The sequence below is a fragment of the Ranitomeya imitator genome, chromosome 9, assembly GCF_032444005.1.
Source record: "Ranitomeya imitator isolate aRanImi1 chromosome 9, aRanImi1.pri, whole genome shotgun sequence".
In the NCBI taxonomy this organism is placed as follows: domain Eukaryota; kingdom Metazoa; phylum Chordata; class Amphibia; order Anura; family Dendrobatidae; genus Ranitomeya; species Ranitomeya imitator.
This window is the reverse complement of record NC_091290.1, coordinates 34,941,050-34,962,146: the sequence shown is the minus strand read 5'-3', so window position 1 is coordinate 34,962,146 and position 21,097 is coordinate 34,941,050. Positions and strand designations below refer to the sequence as shown.

At 49.3% G+C, this 21,097-nt stretch overlaps 1 protein-coding gene across 1 annotated transcript; it reads right to left on the bottom strand.

The window, feature by feature from the left end:
• Positions 1–1,833: 1,833 nt before the first annotated feature.
• Positions 1,834–20,526, bottom strand: TUT1 (terminal uridylyl transferase 1, U6 snRNA-specific). The gene is made up of 10 exons (XM_069738807.1): positions 20,376–20,526; positions 8,054–8,244; positions 7,108–7,311; positions 6,503–6,617; positions 6,020–6,294; positions 5,385–5,572; positions 5,199–5,308; positions 4,944–5,066; positions 4,773–4,865; positions 1,834–3,201 (listed from the first exon to the last, which is right to left on the bottom strand). Exons 1-10 carry the CDS (start codon positions 20,479–20,481, stop codon positions 2,159–2,161), a joined length of 2,448 nt encoding a protein of 815 aa, XP_069594908.1. The 5' UTR covers positions 20,482–20,526; the 3' UTR covers positions 1,834–2,158.
• Between the last annotated feature and the right edge of the window lie 571 nt (positions 20,527–21,097).

Here is a 21,097-nt window from a genome sequence, read left to right as displayed (position 1 = left end):
GGCGGCGGAAAGCTTCCGTCTCAACTAGCCTAAAAGGCAGCATTTCTAGGGCAAGTAGAAGAGAAAGATTAGAATTTAGGACTGTGGCCTGTGGGGCATTGGCTGGGTATTTCCGCTTGCGTTCCAAAGACTGGGTTATAGACAACTGAAGGCTGTGCTGGGACAAGGACGTGGACGGGCTTGCTGATGGTGCTGCTTGACTGTGGGCCACAACACCTGTCGTGCACTGGATCCGTCGTAAAATAGCGGTCCATCATGCAGAGAAAACGTTCATTGTAACGTTTTTTGTGCACGTCGGAAAATCGCTCAGCGACGCATTCTGCGCTGGCCGTCGTCGGCTACAATGGAAGCCTATTGACGCAGGATCCATCGCTGACCGTCCCTCTCCCTCGTCCCCGGACATTAAATTCCCAGAATTTCTGTACGACGGATCCGTCATTGCACTGGATCCGTCGCACACGTTTTTAACTATTTTCATGATATCCGTCGATACGTCATTTTGCTGCACCACGACGGACCCCAGAAAACGTCAGGGTGAAAGTAGCCTAAATGGACTACTGCACTATTTCAAATGCTTAACACAAATATATTTATTAGTAGCAAAATAATATCTAATCAGTATGTCTGCAAATCTACGATTTTTCAAACCCAAACACCAGGCAGGCCTCAGCCTGACATATCAGACTGTATTCAATTTTTGGGGGCTTTTTTTGTGAAGGTAATTTATGCAAAATAGTGCTGTATATAAGTTAAGTAGAGTAAGAGACAGCAAAAACAGTGGCAAAACGGCCTACAATGCCCAAACTTGGAGCACACAGATATATGAGGGCTGTCAAGGAAATACCACACTGGCAAATATGTGGCCTGTTTTTTTTTTTTTAAGAAATGCCAAATAGTGCTGTATATAATTAGAGTCTCAGACAGCAAAAACAGTGGCAACATGGCCTAAAATGCAAAAACTTGGAGCACGCAGATATATCAGGCCTTTTTGGTGAATTTAAAACACCAAAAAAAAAAGTGGCACAAGGCTAGCACACACAACTATGCTACGTATGCCTGACAAACTATGATTTTTTATACAGGTCTCAGTCTGACAGAACAGATATTATATATATTTTTTGTGTGTGAATTTTTGGGGAAAAAAATGCAACTAGGTTTATAGTAAATAAGCTACTGCAGCAGCAGACAGTTATGGAGCTTTGGGAAGGGTGCAGTGGGAGCAATGGACGCACATACAGTGCCTGCAGGCCTTGCACTGATGTGGATATGCTGTGCCCTGCCTACCTAGCGCTGCAATATCAGGACCCACGAATTAGCCCTAAAAAGGACTGTTGGTTTCTCAGGAGTTGTGGACTTAAGAGTTGCAGACCTACACTACCTCTAAAAACCACGATTCTGACCCTATCTCGGCACCAGCTCTCCCTACTCTCGCTGAATCCGGCGAGCAGAGCGGCGCCAGGTCTCTTATACTCGGGATGATGCTGTGCGGCCAAGCCAATCTCTGCACGACCACAACAAAGATGGCCGCGGCGTTTCATGGCCTGGCAGACAATCCCTGCATCGTGATTGGGTCTCTAAAGTCCGCCAAAACTGCTGGGTGGAGACACCTGTTACCGCCGAATAATCCCGGAAATGCTCGCTGCTCGCCGAGTACACAGAGCATAGCGATACTCGGGCGAGTAACGGCGAGTACGTTCGCTCATCACTATTACTGGGCTCTTAATCTGAGCATTTCTCCCTTTAACCTGCATGTACAGTTCTGATATATTCAGGACAACTAATATGCTAGGATCACTGTGATTAAAACAAAAGGCAAAAGAAGACCACCACAGCCAAATGGAACCGACAGTTGTATTTAACTGAAAAAAAGACAAAAAATAGAATACAGACTCATAAAAAACTATGTACATTTCTGTTATAGCAAAAATACATGCTTTTCAATAAACCCAAGATAACGAGCGGGAACCCCATGAGATGCTTTACAATGTCCCCTCTTGCTCCGTCTCCTTGACCAGGTGCTTCTTTACGCTCCCTCCATATTGCCGGACTCTCAGGATGGATCCTTACGTTCTCGTTTGGATTTGGATCCCGCACATTGCCCATGTGGAGATATTTTATGGGCGACTCCGCTCTTCGGCTCAGTGTTTCTTAAATAAATTCAGTCTTTCCCACTTAGAACCTCTTCCACCATACGAGGCAAAAATGTCTGTAAAAAGTGGAAAAAGGTGGCGCTACAGCCATAGTCATCAGAATCGGGGCACAGACGCAGCTGGGCATTTCCCTCACTCAACAGCCGAGTTCTTACCGTCAGCTGCATGAGCGGCTTGCCACCCTCTGCTGTGCCTGCGGACAAGGCCTGGGACACTGCCGTCTCCAGTCTCCTGCCCGCTGCCACTTTCCCATGCATGCTCCTCCGCACCTTGCGCCTGCCCTCCCACACCTGATGCCAGACGTCGATCTTCATGGTTAGCACACCGGCCTCTGTAGGGCTTTTGAGCATTTTAGATGCATTTTCTTTCTCAAAAACGTTTTCCCGTTGGTCGACGTTTACACAATCACTCCCATCATCGTCTATCCTCCTCTTTTTTGGGCTGGTGCTCGGTATTTCTTCTAGACATTCTCGTTTTCTCTCATTTTTGCTTGTGTTTTCCCCTTTTATCTCAGTAGCTTTATCATCAATGATGAGCTCTTCGACGCGGGGGACCTCGTGGTCACTTTCTTCGCTGCTTTTCACGCTCACATCCTTTCCCCGGTCCAGGTCACAGCTGCACAGTAAAACCTCTACTAGAACAGTCTTCACAGCGAAAACTACGTCCTCCAACGAGGCCTGTCCAGTGGGTATAGAAATGTCTGTCCCCTCCGACTTTTCCCCTTCAGGAGATGAAAGCTGGATTAATAAGGTGATGCCCCAGGGACGAGACTTCGATCGTAGCTGGTATAAAGGAGTGCGGCAAGTCTTGGCAGCCACCGAACACTTGGTGGAGAAGCGGCGAGCTATCCGGGAGCTGACGTTACCGCACACATTGTGATTCAACTCAAATGGATCCTGAACATTAAAGGAGCCCAGACGGAAACCTTCAGTCCAGATCGGGGGAGGTGATGGAATGGGAACGGGGATAAGTAGTCCATCTCGGGAGCAGAGAATAGAGGAGTGCAAGTCCAGAGAAGAAAAATAAGAGAAAAACTCTGAAAGAAGACAGCCTGGAAAAAAAAAAAAAAAGAGAGACCAAGATTATTAGCATGACATACGATAATATATATTTCTAGCTATCACTAATATTACTTTTGGCATTTATAAGAAGTCAGTCACGATTTTTTTTTTTATTGATGGACTATCCTCAGGCCAACTATAGTTTGGACAGTGCTACTGTGTTACGGCAACATCCACGAACTTCCGGAAGCTGACTTTGGGGTGATACAACCCCACTGATCAGAAACTGATGGGCTATCCTAATAATAGGCCATCCTAAGAATAGGCCATCCTAAGAATAGGCCAACAATAAAAAAAATAATTAAATAGAGGCCAACCCCTACTGATGAGCGAGCAAGCTCGTATAAGGTATTAGCTCAGCATGTTCATGTCCTATTCGAGTATTTTCTTCCTGCTTGGAAAAAATGCTTGAGTCCCTGCGGCTGCATGTCTCGCTGCTAGTCGACAGCCTCTACACATGCAAGAGTTGCCTTACACACAGGCTATCCCTGCATGTGGTGCAGCGATCGAACAGCCCAGAGACATGCAAAAATATTTTTCAAGCTTGCAGAAGATACTTGATTAGGACACGAGCATGCTCAGATAACACTTATATGAGCCTATTGTACCAGGCCTCCTATTAGGCTCTGGTATAGATATGTCCATGGAGGCCATAAGGCAGAATGAATACAAGCTGACCTATATCAAAAGACAAATCTAAAAAGTAAAACATATTATTAAACCCCTAATATATATTTGCATCATAGGTCGATAAGGAATCTATAACCGCTGGGTTTCCCTGGAAGCCGAGGGTCCATTGAAGGCCCCCGTAACCACTGTCGTGGTCCTCTATTTTTCAGGACATTTAATGATGTCAAAACTCCAATTTATCCCATTTAGGCTATGTGAACATGTCAGGATTTCTTGCAGAAACTTCCTGAACAAAACCGGACATTTTCTGCAAGAAATCCGCATGCGTTTTTTTTTCACGTTTTTCCGGAGGTTCCCAATGCAATAATATAGTGGGAAATCCGCAAAATTAATGAACATGCTGCGTTTTTTTACATATGCACAAAAATTGCGGAATGCATTCTAAATGATGGGATGCATATGTATGCGTTTTTAATGTGTTTTTATAGCGAAAAAACACACACAAAAAAAGTGAAAAATCCGGAAAGTGTGCACACAGCCTCATAAAAAAAAATCCTTGTACAGTTATGATGACAGATAAAACAAAATAGTTAAGGCTCTTGGAAAAGTGAAGTAAAAACAATAACATATTGTGAACCAATTGATGGATTTACCGGGGGCCGCTGTTCCTATGGGTCAATATAAGACACAGTAATTGAGAAAACTATTTCTATGTAATCTATGAAGACCCCATGGGACACAAAGAAGTCAGTGAACAGATTTCAAGGCTTTTATGGAGACGAATTAGTTTCCCTACATTCTTGCATCCAAATTCTTGATGGTCCCATGGCCACAAAAATCACTAAGCACCTGCAATAACGAGCGTGACGATCTGTAGAAGCCGTATATAAACCTGCCTACGGAACGGGGAGAGATTTTGTTATTAACTCACTCAGGCTCTGCTGGTTTTCACTAGCTGGGAATCGAGTGATGTCAGAGGCAAAGGAGCAGTCCCAGCCGTCAATCACTAGTGAGGCGTCGTCCACTGCAAGGAACGAAACGGCATCAGCAACGACAGATCTGCCGGCCACAGCGCATGCAGAAAACGGCTTCTGATACTCACCAGCGATCTCCCTCAGACGGCTGAGACTAGGAATCACCGGGGGGCTCCTTGTTTGTAAGAAGAAAATAACAAGCAACGTCAATGCATAGTTATTCAGCAGTGGTCCTCCCCCTACTGGGTTACCTGGCAGATAAAAAGACAGAAGAGTCACAAAAGCAAATTTCCCAACTAATTCCAAAGCTATAAAGCTGGAAGCTTATAAATGGATCAGGTTTCGTCACATATCAGCATCCATTACTCATGGTGTCCGCTCACCTGCAAGCTGCTGCACCCGGGCCCAGTATCGCACGGTGTACACAAGCTGTGGCACCCGGGGGTCTAGATCAGAACAGACGCGCAAGTATGAAGAATTACGCAACGCAAGCCTGGGTGAGGAGAGAAAAGATATGGTAACGAATACTGGTGAAGGGTTAATACAGGGCATTAATGTGCATCTTTTACCTGTTGTTTAGGGTGATATCGCCCCTCAAACCAGAAATCTTATGCTGAAAACGTATAACAGGTCGTCGGGCAGAGGGAACACTCTGAACCTCGTGTACCCCGGGAACACACTGCCTTAACACTCTCTCAACCACATTCAGGACCTCCTCAGGGGAAAGTCCTTGCAGTGACAGGCCAGGCGTGATATTCTGCAAGGCAACCATAGACCTAGTTAACGAGAACCTGTCACCTACGTTATGGTGCTCGCTCAGTTTATCTTAGGTGATCTGCTCACATCAAATATATTTTAGGAGTAGATGCACTTTTTATTTTTTTTAATGTTTTGTGTGTCATAGAGACAGCTTTGATAAGAGAGGCTCCAGATTTAGAGACCCCCAACTGACCACTAAAACAGAGGGCTGAGTACAGTCTCTTTATGGAGACTAAAGGCACACTTAAAGGGGATGTCTGGTTCCAAGATATTGATGACCTACCTTTAGGACACCTGGCAGTCCTACCGATCACGTGTTATAAGCTCCGATAGCCACCGGATGTAAATGCATTGAAAGGAGCTGCAATATTCTGTAGTTTTATAGTGTTGTCATTGTCCTCTGAGGCTTAGTAAAAAGTAACAGAAGGTGCGGACAACATCTTACCTCATCATCATCGGTGTCTTCTGTAACTTGCATTTCCAAATCTTCTTCATCGTTCTTGGGAGATTTGTCTTCCTCCAGTTCTTCATCGTCATCTGGATCATTTTTGTCATCTAAATCGGTGCCTATATCCTCCATCTTCACTTCCACACCTTCATCTTCTCTTTCCACATCGTCTTCACTCCTATTATTCTCTCCAAGTTCCAAATGCAAATCCAAGTCGCACCCGCTGATTTCAAAGCCGTTAACAGAGGATCCAAAAGGGAGAAGCTGACAACCTAGTAACACGGATAAGAGACAAAATAAGGGTCCGATTACAGTCAGATCCACGCCCGATCGGCGGGTATTTAATGGACTGTTTAGACAGGCCTACCACAATTCTATGAACGCAGAAAGATCGTTATGTAAGCAAAAAATATCAGGTTGTCTGCAGCACATGTCCTCTTTACACTGGTTGATCAGTTGTCGCATGGCCGCATTACTCACCTGGGAAGAACTCTGTAAATGTTTCTCGAAGGAGAGACAGCAGCAGTTCACGGATGCGGCTCTCGTGATGAGACGGAGAGCAGAGCGACACAAGATTTTTCATTTGATCTTCTACCTTGAAGACAAAGACAATTTCTATTAAATCAGTACAGCAAGCATGGATGCCAGACTGTCACCCCACATAAGACATTTAGTAGATTGCTTTAGTTTTTTGCTATTAAATTATACACAGTTTTATAAAAGTATAAGATTTCCCTGTCTATTCAAAAAGGATGATAACCTATTGATCGGTAGGCGTCCGACTGCTTGGCAGAACAATGAACCTTCATTCCTGTTAGAATGGACCAGTAATGCACATGACCCACTGCTGTTCCATTCACTCCCTACTGGGCTACGCTTTACTCAGCCTCATACAGAAGCCAGAGAATTAATACAGCGGTAGTCAGGGCAGGTCCCAGTGGTTGGACCTTCATCAACAAACTTATTTTATGATGAAACACCTTTTAAACCTCTCAAGCCGCTGTCATGGCATGCTGGGAGTTATTGTTCTACAATACTAGAGTGCAGACCATTGATCTAGTCGTTTTCTTTCCTTTAATACTTACATCAGTGCAGTTTATGAGCTGTTTACCAAGCGTTTCGGGATCAGGGGGCTGCAGTCTCCGGTGGTTCGCTCCTTTCTTGTTTTTAAACTCTTTCTTTTCACGTGGTTTTATCTTCAGGCGACGACCTTCTAGTGTAATGTCAGCCTGAGAAAGAGCGAGGTTTGCGCCGTCCCGATTCTCAAACTCTACGATGGCATAAAGGCCCTAAAGTGAAGTAAATAGTTAGAAAAGGCACAAAACAGGCTTGCCACATCAACAGGCCGCAATGACTGTTAATGGGGTCTTGTCAAACGTTTCCGTCTGTTGGCATGGATACTGCTGTACCCAAACACCTATGTGATCTTCTACTAAGTATTTATCCAGGGAAGCAATCTGCATCGAACTAGAAATATTAGGTGCTGCATAAACTTACTAAAAGACTGTTTGCGGTCAGTAAGTATAAGGCTGGAAATCCCTGCAAGCCAAAAACTGTCAGCTAAGGGTTTGCACAATGTCTACTTTTACTCCACTGCCCTAATACAAAACATGTACTTTCCCCAGATCTCCAAATCCATGTGGTTCATAATACCAGTCTCCAACTACATGGATGGAATTGTCAAAGTAAGAATGCAGCCTCTGCAATGCCAGATGCTGCCTACAAAAGACCTAATTGTATGTGTCCGCGTGGTCCTGCACCAGCTGGAAGTTACTGTGAGTGGCCTCTGGCAGCAACTCCATCAGCATGGACACATTTTTTATATTAGGGGAGAAGCACCAACTGAGCGTGCTGTTTGTACTCTCCAGGCACCCAGGGGATATGTTTTCGAGAAGACAGATGTACCACCACCAAGTGTGGAGAACCTAAGGCTCAAAAGGTGTGTACACTCCGTCCAGGTTCTTACTGAAGTTCATAAGTACCCCAATGATATAACAGAAAATGTAAAAGCAAGGTGAAGGACATGCTCACCCGATCTTTGTCCATCACAATATTCTTTACTTGGGATATTCTTTCAAATACTTCTTTAATTTGCTCCTCGGAGGAACTTTTTGAGAAGCCGCTGACAAACACGCTACGCTCCTGCTGCTGCTGGCGCTTTTCTCGCTCTTCGCACAACCCCTTATGGCGCCGTCCCTGTAGGTGATGAGTGAGGCTTGGACCTGTGAGACAGACTCATTAAACACTGAAATCCAACATGGTTGAAGCCTTAGCAAGAAAGCAGAGTGAAAGCACGCTACATTATGTTACCACAGGCGAGATATTACATACTGTATATATCCGTCAGGTTGGGGATGGAGCAGGTTCAGGAGCTGAGCCTGCTCTACACAGGGAAGGTGCCGGCTGTGTAATACATCCAGTGTTGCCTGTAACAATGCCAATTTCTGCTGTTTAACCCAGGACTATTTTTTTTTTTTTTACTATGGACCTAAAAGCTAACAGGCAGGTAGTTGCCTGTTGTACTCGGCGAAGGGCGTAGAGCAGTCTTGGACCGCTCCAACTGGAATTCAGCTGCTCCACATCAACAGAGCAGCCCCTCTTCTTCTGGGCTACTCTGTCAATGGGGCATGACTGCTGATCTTATGCCAATTGACAGTAGGCTCCCTGCAGTTAAGCAGTGGGGAGCCGACTGTCATTCAACATGGCGTTGGAAGTCATACCCTGACAAAAGAGAAGAGAAGCCACTGAATCGCCGGCAGGAGCAGGCTGTGACCACTCTGTGCCGGCAGAGGTCAGTGCTGGGCACAACAAGCAGTTAGTTGCCAAGTATGTTCTTAAACCTGTAGTATGTAAAATTAACCCCTTTAAATGCTGCTGACTTAAATGACTGTCAGAAATAGACAAGTCATCCTGGTGGTGCTTCTGTTCTGATGCCCACTGGTCCCGTTGTGAATTGATAGCGGGGTCGTGATAGGACACCGGCTGAAGACCCCTGCCACTGTCATATTGCTGCTCTTGTGAAGCCCGGCCGCCGGCTTGGCTCATCGAAGACTGTTTTGTTCTATATAATGCAGCACTTCAGTGTTAACAAATGTAAATAGCGGTTCATTATCTGCGTACGGAGAGCTGGTCGGAGCAGTGTTGAAATGTGTCCTGACCTGTGCAGCATACAACCACTACATGTAAGCACTCTATATACTTACTGATAATATCACTTTGTCCATCCTGGAGAAAGGGTATGGTGGGAGATTCAATGGTTCCAATATGGTTTAATGTCATTTACAACACGATGATGAAGTTGGTTTCCTATTCGGCAATTTTTTTTTTTTAATGTTTTTCTACAGGTTTAATGACTCACAAACATGGGGGCCCTTGACGTGGGTTGCGAGCTTCCATGTTTTGGCCATAATATCAACTAATACCTGACATATATTGCTATGTGTTTTTTGCACTTTATTCATTTTTCAGGGTGCAGTTGGGCCCAGATGGCTCTGTAAACTGTGGCCTCTGTTCACACAGGATGCTTTTGGTTAGCACTGGCAGCCCGCCTGATCTAAGAGTATGGGCGTCACTAATAGGCTGTGAGCCAGATGCTCTGCATCACCTGTATGTGAATAATGCCACGTACAGATTAGTATCTCTGTGCGCTGATATACCAAACAACCACCCCCTTTATGAATTGGCAGGTTGAGAGTTGTTGTTTCATCGGTATTGCTGCACCTGTGTTGCCGCCATCTTTAATCGGGTCCATTGCACCCTGATAGTGCATATATTTGGAGGCCTGGGCAGGCAGGTAAACATCGCTGCCTTTTTTCTGGTGGTTCTGAAAAAAAAAATTTTGGGGAGGATTTCTAAGTCCTCTTTTTGTGTCGGTGGGCTCTGTATAAATCAGGGCGCCCCACATCAAATTCTGGTCACTCCAGCCTGGCCCAAATGTGTTCTGGGCATCAGAACGGACAACAAAGTGGGCAGACAGTCGATTTTGATTATTTGAATAAGAACTGGTGTTTTACATGAGTTAAATGACTTTTGGCCACAGATCTCACAACCACCATTACTGGATAGGATATTCAAGATGCCAACAATTCCGCGCTCGTCCAAAATCAGGCAAGGGAACCACGGAGTTCAGAAGAGTTGCATACTTTATTCAGGGCTATAAAACGACGCATTTCGTGGACGTCCTGTCCACTTCCTCAGGTACATAGCCAATCCTTTGTGGGTCCGGTGCCATCTGCAGCCCTCCTATCATTCTTACTCTATGTGTTGTGCATACTCACAACTTGTAAAGGTGAGAATTTTACCTTACAGCAAACTAATTGTTACTTTGGTAACTGCGCCCCTCTCTTTACAGTTTTTAACCACCATTACACACATAGTGATGGTCCGCATCCAATTCAGGTCACTCCCGTCTGGCCAAAATGGGTTCTGGCATCAAATTGGGCAAAGAGCCAACTGTCACAGATTTGAGTAAGTGGCTATTCACCCACTTTGATGCCCAGAACCCATATGGGCCAGGTTGGAGTGACCCGAATTTGGGCCTCCAGATCTATGCGTCTGCTGTGTGAGATCAGTGGCCCTTTGAATATGGCCCTTCAGTGCTCACTTTGTGCCAGCTTTAGGGTATGTGCACACGCTGCAGATTTTTCCGGACTGATTTTGGTAAATCTGCAGGTAAACCGCACTGCGGTTTTCCTGCGGAATTGCAGCGGATTTACCACGATTTTGTGCGGATTCCACCTGCGGATTCCTATTATGGAGCAGGTGTAAACCACTGCGGAATCCGCACAAAGAATTGACATGCTGCGGAATAAACAACGCTACGTTTCCACGCGTTTTTTCCCCGCACCAGGCTGAGTGCACATGTTGCAGATTTGGGTGCAGAATTTTCTGCACAAAATCTGCATTTCCTGGCAGAAAACGCAGCTGCATTTTTTGCGTGGTTTTAATGCGTTTTTTGTGCGCTTTTGAAAGCTAAATAAAGATGTATTATTGAACAAAAAAAAAAAAAAAGATTTGTGATGTCATTGTCCAACCTCCTCTTTTACATTTGTCCAACCCACACTCCATTACACACACAGATAGACAGATCTATAGATAAAAGGAATGAGATGGATAGATAGATCTACATATAGATAGATCTATAGATGCATACATCTATCTATTCATATATCTATCTATAGATATATCTGGATAGATATATCTATTGATAGATGTATGGAGAGTGTAGGGTATGTGTCCACGGGCCGGATTACATCCGGATTAGCTGCGGATTGGATGCTGCGTACAACTGCAGCGTTCAACCCGCAGCGTCCAGATGTTACCGCATAGTGGAGGGGATTTTATGAAATCCCGTCTCCACTATGTGTGCGAACACGCATCCGGCGGCCCTGCGTTTATGGACATGCCTTTTTAGAACGCAGCATGTCTGTTTACCTTGCGGCCACGCTCCGTCGCAAGGTAAATCACAGGGCCCTATGTATGGGGTGCGGAGATTTCAGATGTGTGCAATGAACACATCCGGAATCACCGCGCGTACAGAAGGGGGCGGCGCTTGGAGCAGTTTTCCGCTCCGTCCAAAGCACCGGCATCCAGCCCGTGGACACATATCTATAGATACATAGATATATCTATCCATAGGGTATATCTATAGATTATCCATATATATGTAATAGCAAGGCCAATGTTTATTAATGAATGTCTAATTTAAAAAAAAAAAAAAAAAAAATACGGGAAAAAAATGGCGTGAGCTCCCGTGCAATTTTCTGCCCCAGAGGGGGAAAGCAGACAGCCAATATTTGTAGCCTGGGAAGGAGGTAATACCCATGGCCCCTCCCAGGCTATCAATATCAGCCCGCAGCTGTCTGGGTAGCCTTTATTAGCTCTTAACACAGGGGGACCCCCCAAAAAAAATTACGCGGGGTCCCCCTACATTTTATAGCCAGAAAGGCTACGCAGACAGCTGCTGGCTGATATTGATAGCCTAGAGAGGGGCCATGGATATTGCCCCCCTCCCCCACTGCTACAAATACCATCCCCCCTGAAATGGTGCATCTGTAAGATGCACCTATTCTGGCACTTAGCCCCTTCTCTTCCCGCTCCCCTGTAGTGGTCGGATATGGGGTAATAAGGGGTTAATGTCACCTTGCTGTTGTAAGGTGACATTAAGCCTGGTTAATAATCGAGAGGCGTCAATAAGAAGCCTATCCATTATTAATCGTATAGTAGTGAAGGGGTTAAAAAAAAAAATATTAAAGACACAGCCAGAAAAACAGGATTTTTGGTTGCTTACCGTAAAATCTGTTTCTTGAAGCCTCCATTGGGGGACACAGGAACCATGGGTGTATGCTGCTGCCACTAGGAGGCTGACACTATGCAAATAACAAAATTAGCTCCTCCTCTGCAGTGTACACCCCACCGACTGGCATTAAACTCTTCAGTTAGTGAGAAAGCAGTAGGAGAAAGAACAAGGTTGAAAAACCATAACCACAAACTTGAGAACTGTAAACGTGAGAACAGTCAGAGAACATATAACAAAAACATTGGGAGGGAGCTGTGTCCCCCAATGGAGGCTTCAAGAAACAGATTTTACGGTAAGCAACCAAAAATCCTGTTTTCTTTATCGCCTCTCATTGGGGGACACAGGAACCATGGGACGTCCCAAAGCAGTCCCAAGGGCGGGAAAAACAGACTTCCATCAGGTCAGAGGACTCACCACTGCCGCCTGCAGGATCCTTCTGCCTAGGCTGGCGTCCGCCGATGCGTAGGTATGGACCTTGTAAAATTTGGCGAACGTGTGGATGGAAGACCAAGTTGCCGCTTTGCACAGCTGTAGGGCGGAAGCCCTGTGGTGCACCGCCCAGGAGGCGCCGACTGCCCGGGTAGAGTGAGCCTTAATCCCAGGAGGGGGCACTCTGTTCTTGACCCGGTAAGCCTCCAAGATTGCCATTCTGATCCATCGAGCAATAGTCGCTTTAGAAGCCGGCTGGCCTCTGCGCGTGCCATCAGGAATGACGAAAAAGGAATCCGTCTTCCGGAAAGTGGACGTTCTGTCCAGATAGATCCTCACAGCCCTGACAAGATCCAGCTTGTTCAATGATCGCTCCAGAGGATGAGTCGGAGCTGGACAAAAGGAAGGTAGAACGATGTCCTCGTTGAGGTGGAAGGTGGAAACCACCTTAGGAAGAAAAGAAGGAGGGGGCCGGAAGACCACCTTGTCCTGGTGAATGACCAAAAACGGAGGACGGCAAGACAGGGCCGCCAGCTCGGAAACGCGGCGAATGGACGTGATGGCCACAAGAAAGGCTACCTTCCATGATAAAACTGATAGAGGAATCTCCCTAAGAGGTTCAAAGGGAGAAACCTTCAGAACGTCCAGTACCAGGTTTAGGTCCCATGCCTCCACAGGGGCCCTGTACGGCGGGACGGCGTGGGCTACCCCCTGAAAGAAGGTCTTAACCTGTGGCCGAGAGGCCAAAGTCTTCTGAAAGAGGATGGAAAGCGCAGAGACCTGACCCTTCAGAGAACTAAGAGCCAGGCCCGAATCCAGTCCTGCCTGAAGGAAGGCCAAAAGAGAAGGCAGGGAAAAAACCATAGGCGGAAGGCGGTTGGACTCGCACCACCGGAAGTAGGCCTTCCAGGTGCGGTAGTAGATCCTGGAAGACGAAGGCTTCCGAGCCTGAATCATGGTGTGAATCACCCGGTCCGAAAGGCCAGACGCTCTCAGAACCGCGGTCTCAACAGCCACGCCGTTAAACTGAGCGACCGAGAATTCGGGTGGCAGATCGGACCCTGGGACAGCAGATCGGGCCTGTCTGGAAGGCGCCAGGGAGCGTCCGCGAGAAGGTTGACGAGCTCCGCGAACCAAGCTCTCCTGGGCCAATCCGGGGCGATCAGGATGACCGGCACCCCTTCCGCTTTGATCTTCTTCAACAGTTTGGGAAGTAATGGAAGGGGTGGGAACAGGTAGGGCAGCTCGAACTGTGACCAAGGAATGGCCAGAGCATCGACGCCCACTGCGAGAGGATCGCGGGACCTGGAGACGAACTGCGGAACCTTCCTGTTGACTCGGGACGCCGTGAGATCCACATCCGGAGTTCCCCATCGAAGACAAATCTGATGGAAGACCTCCGGATGTAAGGACCATTCCCCTGCCGCGAGGCCCTCGCGGCTGAGGAAGTCGGCGGCCCAGTTTTCCACGCCGGGGATATGCACCGCGGATATCACCGGAACCGTTGCCTCTGCCCAAAGGAGGATCTTGGATACCTCGGCAAGGGCCAAGGAGCTCCGAGTCCCCCCCTGATGGTTGACATATGCCACAGCCGTGGCGTTGTCCGTCTGGATCCGGACTGGAAGGCCCCTGAGAATCCTTTCCCAGTGGCGGAGGGACAGGAAGATGGCCCGAATTTCGAGGACGTTGATCGGCAGAGATGACTCCTGCAGCGACCAGCGGCCCTGGACCGTCAGGTGGCGAAAAACCGCACCCCAGCCGAGCAGGCTGGCGTCCGTTGTCACCACCTGCCAGTGAACTGGAAGGAAGGACCTGCCCTGGGAGATGAGAGGTGACGTCAGCCACCAGTTGAGAGACCGCCTGACCCGAAAGGAGAGTTTGATCGGTCGATCCAGGGAGAAGACCGACCTGTCCCACTGAGACAGAATGGCTTGCTGAAGGGGTCGCGAATGGAATTGGGCGAAGGGAATCGCTTCCAATGTAGCTACCATCCTCCCCAGAACCTTCATGGCCGAACGGAGGGAGGGAGGTCGAGGACCCTGGAGCAAGCGTATGTCCCGACAGAGAGTGGATCTCTTGTCTGTGGGAAGGAAGACTCTGCTCTGACGAGTATCGAAAAGCATGCCCAGAAAGATGATGCGCTGAGAAGGAATAAGGCAGGACTTCTTCCGGTTTACCACCCACCCGAAATGGGCTAAGGTGTCGAGAACAATGGACAGGCTTTCGTGGGCCTGAGCGAAGGACGGAGCCTTGATGAGGATGTCGTCGAGATATGGAAATAGGACCAGGCCTCTGACTCTCAAGATGGCCATCAGCGCCGCCATGATTTTCGTGAACACTCTTGGCGCGGTTGCGAGACCGAACGGCAGGGCGACGAACTGAAAATGATCTCGTTGCACTGCAAAGCGCAGGAAACGGTGATGTCCGGGAAATATCGGGACATGGAGGTAGGCGTCCTGGATATCTATTGAGCATAGAAACTCCTGAGCCTCCATGGAAGCAATTACTGAACGAAGGGATTCCATCCTGAAGTGTCTCAGGCGAACTCTCCTGTTCAGCAATTTGAGGTCCAGAATGGGGCGAACTTTGCCGTCTTTTTTCGGTACCACAAAAAGATTCGAGTAGAAACCCGTGAAGCGTTCCTTTTCTGGGACAGGAACGATTACCCCGGATTTGAGCAGAGAAGCGATGGCTGAGAAGAAGCCCGGAACTAGAGCGGGGTCTCTTGGAGGACGGGATTGGAAGAAACGATCCCGAGGTCGGGAAGCGAACTCTATTTTGTATCCCGAGGATACAACTTCCCTGACCCATGCGTCCTCTACTGCGGAAATCCAGACGTCCCTGAAAAGGAGAAGACGGCCGCCCAATCTGGGAGTTGGGCTGGAGTCTTGCCGAGAGTCATGCCGAGGTGGATCTTCCAGTCCTGGGCCTGGAGGATCTACCCTGGGAGAAACGAGGACGCCAGGACGGAGTGGGCCTAAAGGACACCGCCTTCTTCTCTTGACGTGCCTGTGGCCTCTGTTGCTGCTGGGAAAAGGAGTTTGACGCAGCGAAGCGACGAAAAGGCCGAAAAGGACGAAACTGTCGTCTAGGAGGAGGGCGACGAGGCTTAGCCTGGGGGAGAAGAGAACTTGTACCCCCGGTGGCGTCCTTAATTATTTGGTCCAGCTGGGAACCAAAGAGGCGAGAGCCCTGGAAGGGCAGACTAGTGAGGGACTTTTTGGAGGACAAGTCCGCCTGCCAGGCCTTGAGCCAAACGGTCCGGCGGATGGCAACGGCATTGCTGGAAGCTTGAGCCGCACAAGACGCGGCATCCAGAGAGGCGGAAACCAGGTATTCACCAGCATGGGAAATCTGGTTGGCAAGTTCCGCTAATTGCGCGGGAGGCGCCCCATCCAGGATACCCCGCCGAAGATCATTGGCCCATTTTGAGATGGATTTTGAAGCCCAAGTGGACGCAAAAGCTGGACATAGAGCCGCTGAAGCCGCTTCAAAAGCAGATTTCGCGAAGGATTCTATAACTCTATCGTTAGAATCCTTCAGAGATGCTCCGCTGGACAGAGGAAGCACCGTGTTGGTGGACAGCCTGGAAACAGGGGGGTCCACCGAGGGAGATGCCGTCCAATTGGCGGCAAGTTCTGGAGGAAAAGGATATAACACACCCAGGCGTTTTCCCCTCTGAAAACGCCTAGTGGGGTTCTCTCTCTCTCTGGACACGATTTCCTCGAATTCAGGATGAGGAGCAAAAAATTTTGAAGGTGGTTTGGCCCGTCTGAACGAAACCGCCTGATCTGCGGGTTCCGTAGAGGGATCCTTGATGCCACATGTTTGGTTTATTGCCCCAATGAGGTTCTGGACTGTCTCACTCATGGTGGCGATTTGGTTAGGATCCAGCTCCGAAGTATCCTCCGAAGGCGCATCAGATAATGCCTCGCCTGACTCAGGGGAGGAGGATCGGTGGGACACCAACCGCGGGGGAGGGCCGAGCGGCGAGATGGAGCGCGAAGAGGACTCAGACCGACGTTCCTGTCTGGACCTTTTGTGGCTAATCAAGGAGGGCTCGGGCGGCGGTTCCTGCGACCCGCTGGCCACTGCAGGGGTCTGCAGGGGTAACCGATCCAGCGCGGACACTAGGGTTTGAGATACCCGTGTTAAATCGGCCACCGATTGTGACAGAGAGGCGGCCCAGCCTGGGATGGGGGGGGGGAATCACTCTCGGGCGGAACAGCCGGGGGATCCTGGGCGGTGGGAACAATCGGGTTGCTGCAGGACTGACACAGCGGGGAGGACTGACCTGAGGGAAGTTTGCTGTTACAGGACGAACATGCAAAGTACGTGACTAAGGCAGAAGATGAAGAGGTAGGGGGACGAGAGCGGCCCCCTTTAGAGGTAGACATTTTTAGGGACCCTGAAGATGCCAGTGGGTTAGGGGACAGTGGGCAGAGGGGGGTGTCAGTCTGCAGTGCAGCTACTCACGGACCCGGTCCTGGAAGATGTCCCACTTGTCCTCGGTGCTGATTCTGCGATGCTGAGCCACAGAAGATGCGAGTGAAGGAGCGTGGCGCGCTGCGTGAGGCACTGCGAGGGCGGCTGCTGCTGTGAGAAGCGGTGCACACCGGCCGAGGGACCCACGAGGAAGGGGGTGGAGCCAGACGCAGAGGCGCCGGTGGGCAGGGCGCAGTATGTCGGGCGGGAAAATAGCCCGCCCACAGAACCGGAAGTGAGGAGCCGAGAAACCGGAAGTAGGCCCCGGCCAAAGCCGGGACCTAAATTAGAGACCGGCGCCGCCGGAGAAGGGAACCGCGGCGCCGGAGCAGTGCGCCGCAGGGACTGAGAAGAGCGGCAGCCTGCCAAGGCTGTCCGGGAAAAACGGAACTGGCGGGGTCGCGGCGCCAGAAGTAGGCCCCGGCAGAAGCCGGGACCTAAATTAGAGGCCGGCGCCGCCGGAAATTCGCGGAGAAACGCGGCGCCGGAGAATCGCGGAGCCGGAGAATCGCGGAGCCGGAGCGCCACCGGAGAATCGCGGCGCCGGAGCGCCGCCGGAGAATCGCGGAGCCGGAGCGCCGCCGGAGAATCGCAGCGTCGGAGCGCCGCAGAAAGTAAGTGGCACGGCATCCTGCCAAGGACGCCGTGCAGACACAGGACGCATTGTGGCCCCCGAGCAGAGAGACCGCAGGGGGAAGCGGCGCGGCAGCCTGCTAGGCTGTGACTCTGTAAGGGGCTGTGCGGCTGCAGGGAGAGAACTGCGGCCGCTAAGGAAGAAGAGCTTATGGCTGTCCCTGGGATCCCTCTAAAATAAACGCCATGAGGGAGGACAGGGGAACATCTGGAGAAAAGATCCCGGGGGAATGGAGGGGAAATACTCACCTAAATATCCCACGCCGTTACTAACCTGAGGGGAATGAGACGTCCACGGAGCTGTGATGGACGTCCTCGTCTCCTCCAACCGACAGGCTCTGGTAGGCGAGTGGGTGAGGGACGGAGCCAGGACCGGACTTCTGAGCACGCTTCTGTGCTAGGATCTTGGTCCTGGAGAGGGATCTATGAGGATACGGGGTGGCAGTACACGCCGTACTCATAGTCCGCACTGTGGGACTACAGGTGTGACTGCTCACCCTGTATCCCTCCGGAAAAAACCTGAAAAGAAACGACGCACATTGAGGTAGATAAGGGTCTAATGAAAGACCCGTGTCCACCTCCTACTGACACTAAGCTAAACTGAAGAGTTTAATGCCAGTCGGTGGGGTGTACACTGCAGAGGAGGAGCTAATTTTGTTATTTGCATAGTGTCAGCCTCCTAGTGGCAGCAGCATACACCCATGGTTCCTGTGTCCCCCAATGAGAGGCGATAAAGAAAAAAGTATTTTAATATTCTTAATTTAACCATGCTTACCATACTCGAGCGCCTGCAAAAAATTAAAAATAATAAACCGAATACTCACTTTCCGCCGTAGTCCAATTAATAACGAGTGTCCCACGACGATGTCCCCTATAGAACAGTGACATCGGGTGATGTTACTGCTCTATAGACCTTCAGTGACACCCTGACAGGAGATAATGGCTCCTGCAGTGCATCACTGAAGTTACCTCAGTTAAGGGTCTCACTTTATGGCATTGCTGCGTGGGAATTTTCCCACAAGTGAGACTAGGGACTATTTCTCACAGGGGCGGAGGAATACATTGCGGAAGGATATCTTCCGTCATTGTATTTCTGGAGAGTGGTCGCATCAGCTGATGCTGCTGCTCTCCACAGGAGATCGTCGTGGGACACTCATTTTAATTGGATTTCTGCAGATCAGAGAGTATAGTGCTTGTTTATTATTTTAATATTTTTTACAGGTGACACTGGCTTCAGGGATCAAGGTGACAAGGTGATGGTGAGTTTGTACTCTACGTTGTATGTACTGTATGTCTATATGTTGTATGCATGTACTGTATGCGGCATGGTGTATGTACTGTATGTGTTATTTTTTTTTTTACATTCAACACATTAGTCAGTTACTGTCACTGTAGCAGGCATTGCCCTACAAGTCCCATCGGATGATGCCTGCACACACACACACACACACACCTGGACAGCCTTGCAGACCCCGTGCACGCACACACACACCCCTCCTCCCTAACTGCAGCGTTTCTCAGACCCACATCCGCAGCAAAACTGGAGATCTTTTTTACATCTGCGGTTTTTCCTGCGGATGTGCCTGACTCAATGCAAGTCTATGGGTGCAGAAACGCTGCAATTCCGCACAAAAGAAGTGACATGCTGCGGGGGGAAAAAAAAAAAAGCTGCGTTTCGGTGCGGCCTTTTCCGCAGCATGTGCACAAGTCTGCGGCTCCCATAGACTTAGGGTACCGTCACACAGTGCAATTTTCATCGCTACGACGGCACGATTCGTGACGTTCGAGCGATATAGTTACGAGATCGCAGTGTCTGACACGCTCCTGCGATCAGGGACCCCGCTGAGAATCGTACGTCGTAGCAGATCGTTTGAAACTTTCTTTCGTCGTCTAGTGTCCCGCTGTGGCGGCATGATCGCATGGTGTAACATATATCGTATACGATGTGCGCATAGTAACCAACGGCTTCTACATCGCACATACGTCATGAAATTATCGCTCCAGCGTCGTAGATTGCAAAGTGTGACAGCAGTCTACGACGCTGGAGCGATATTGTTACGATGCTGGAGCATCACGGATCGTGCCGTCGTAGCGATGAAAATTGCACTGTGTGACGGTACCCTTACAGTGGTTGTGCACTACACTGCGGATTTGATGAAATTCCGTGCGGCAAAAAAGCTGCGGATCTGGAATCAAATCCACAACGTGTGCACGCAGCCTTATATGTTCTGTGGCTGCTGTTCAGCGTAGTCACATCACGGATCCTCGCTGCATTTTATTTTGTTATTATTTTTTTTATTTTTGTTGTTAAACCCTGTGGGGGGTCCCCAGCTGTCATGTAGGGGGCACAGAGCTCCACTATGAGCAGTGGAGGACCCCTTACACTTTTGTATATCGCTCTCCGATATAATAACCTCTATATACGGTCACAACAAGCGGCAGGAGCCGAGCATGGCGGCGCCGAGCACGTCACCCGCCCGGCAGGGACCCGGTGATGACGTCACTTACGGTTCGGGATACTGACGCAGCACAAAAGGCACCGGAAAGCTCCTCTGTCCTTGCACTGCACGTCTGCGGGGATTTGGCCGCCGCCATCATTTTCCGCGGCCTCCATGGTGCCCGGCGCGCAGTGATGACGTCACAGAGCGGCGGACTGATGACTTCCGGCTGGGCGCGCTCTGATGTCGTAAATATGAATGAGGTGAGGGACAAACGCGCAGAGCAGCGGTGCGGCGGCGGCGGCAGTCACCCGCCTGTGACCGGAGGGAGGCGCACAGTAGTAGTACTGGCCGCCCTCTGTGTACTCGGTGCTGCACACACAGCTGCTCCAAGACCCGCATGCGCGGAATCCTCATAGGAAATGAATGGAGCGGTCACACACGTGCCCCATCCTGCCAATCAGTGCCAGTCCCAGCAGTCAGACCACCACCGATGAACGAGTCCTGTAGATGGGTGATAATGGTGGGATGTGGTGAGAACACATCAAGGTGCTGCTATTAGTCGCAATCCCGTCGCATTTTGAAAAAACGGATCTGGTGACTGATGCCGCCGTATCCGTTTTTTTTCTCATAGACTTGTATTAGCGACAGCTGGCCTCACGTTTCATCCATCGTTCGCCTGATCCGTGAAAAGTTGTCCGGAGTAAACGGACAAAGTAACGTTTTTTTGTGTACGTTGAAAAAAGGACAGCGACGGATTTTTTTTTTTTTTTTTAACTGAGCACGCTCCGA

Bases quoted from the DNA above. Each gene is read 5' to 3' on its own strand.
- TUT1 (XM_069738807.1), bottom strand. From the start codon at position 20,481: ATGGAGGCCGCGGAAAATGATGGCGGCGGCCAAATCCCCGCAGACGTG. The intron at 8,245-20,375 runs GTAAGTGACGTC...TCTGTCTCACAG, and splicing joins CTGCGTCAGTATCCCGAACC to GTCCAAGCCTCACTCATCAC. The intron at 6,295-6,502 runs GTGAGTAATGCG...CCGTGTTACTAG, and splicing joins ATTTACAGAGTTCTTCCCAG to GTTGTCAGCTTCTCCCTTTT.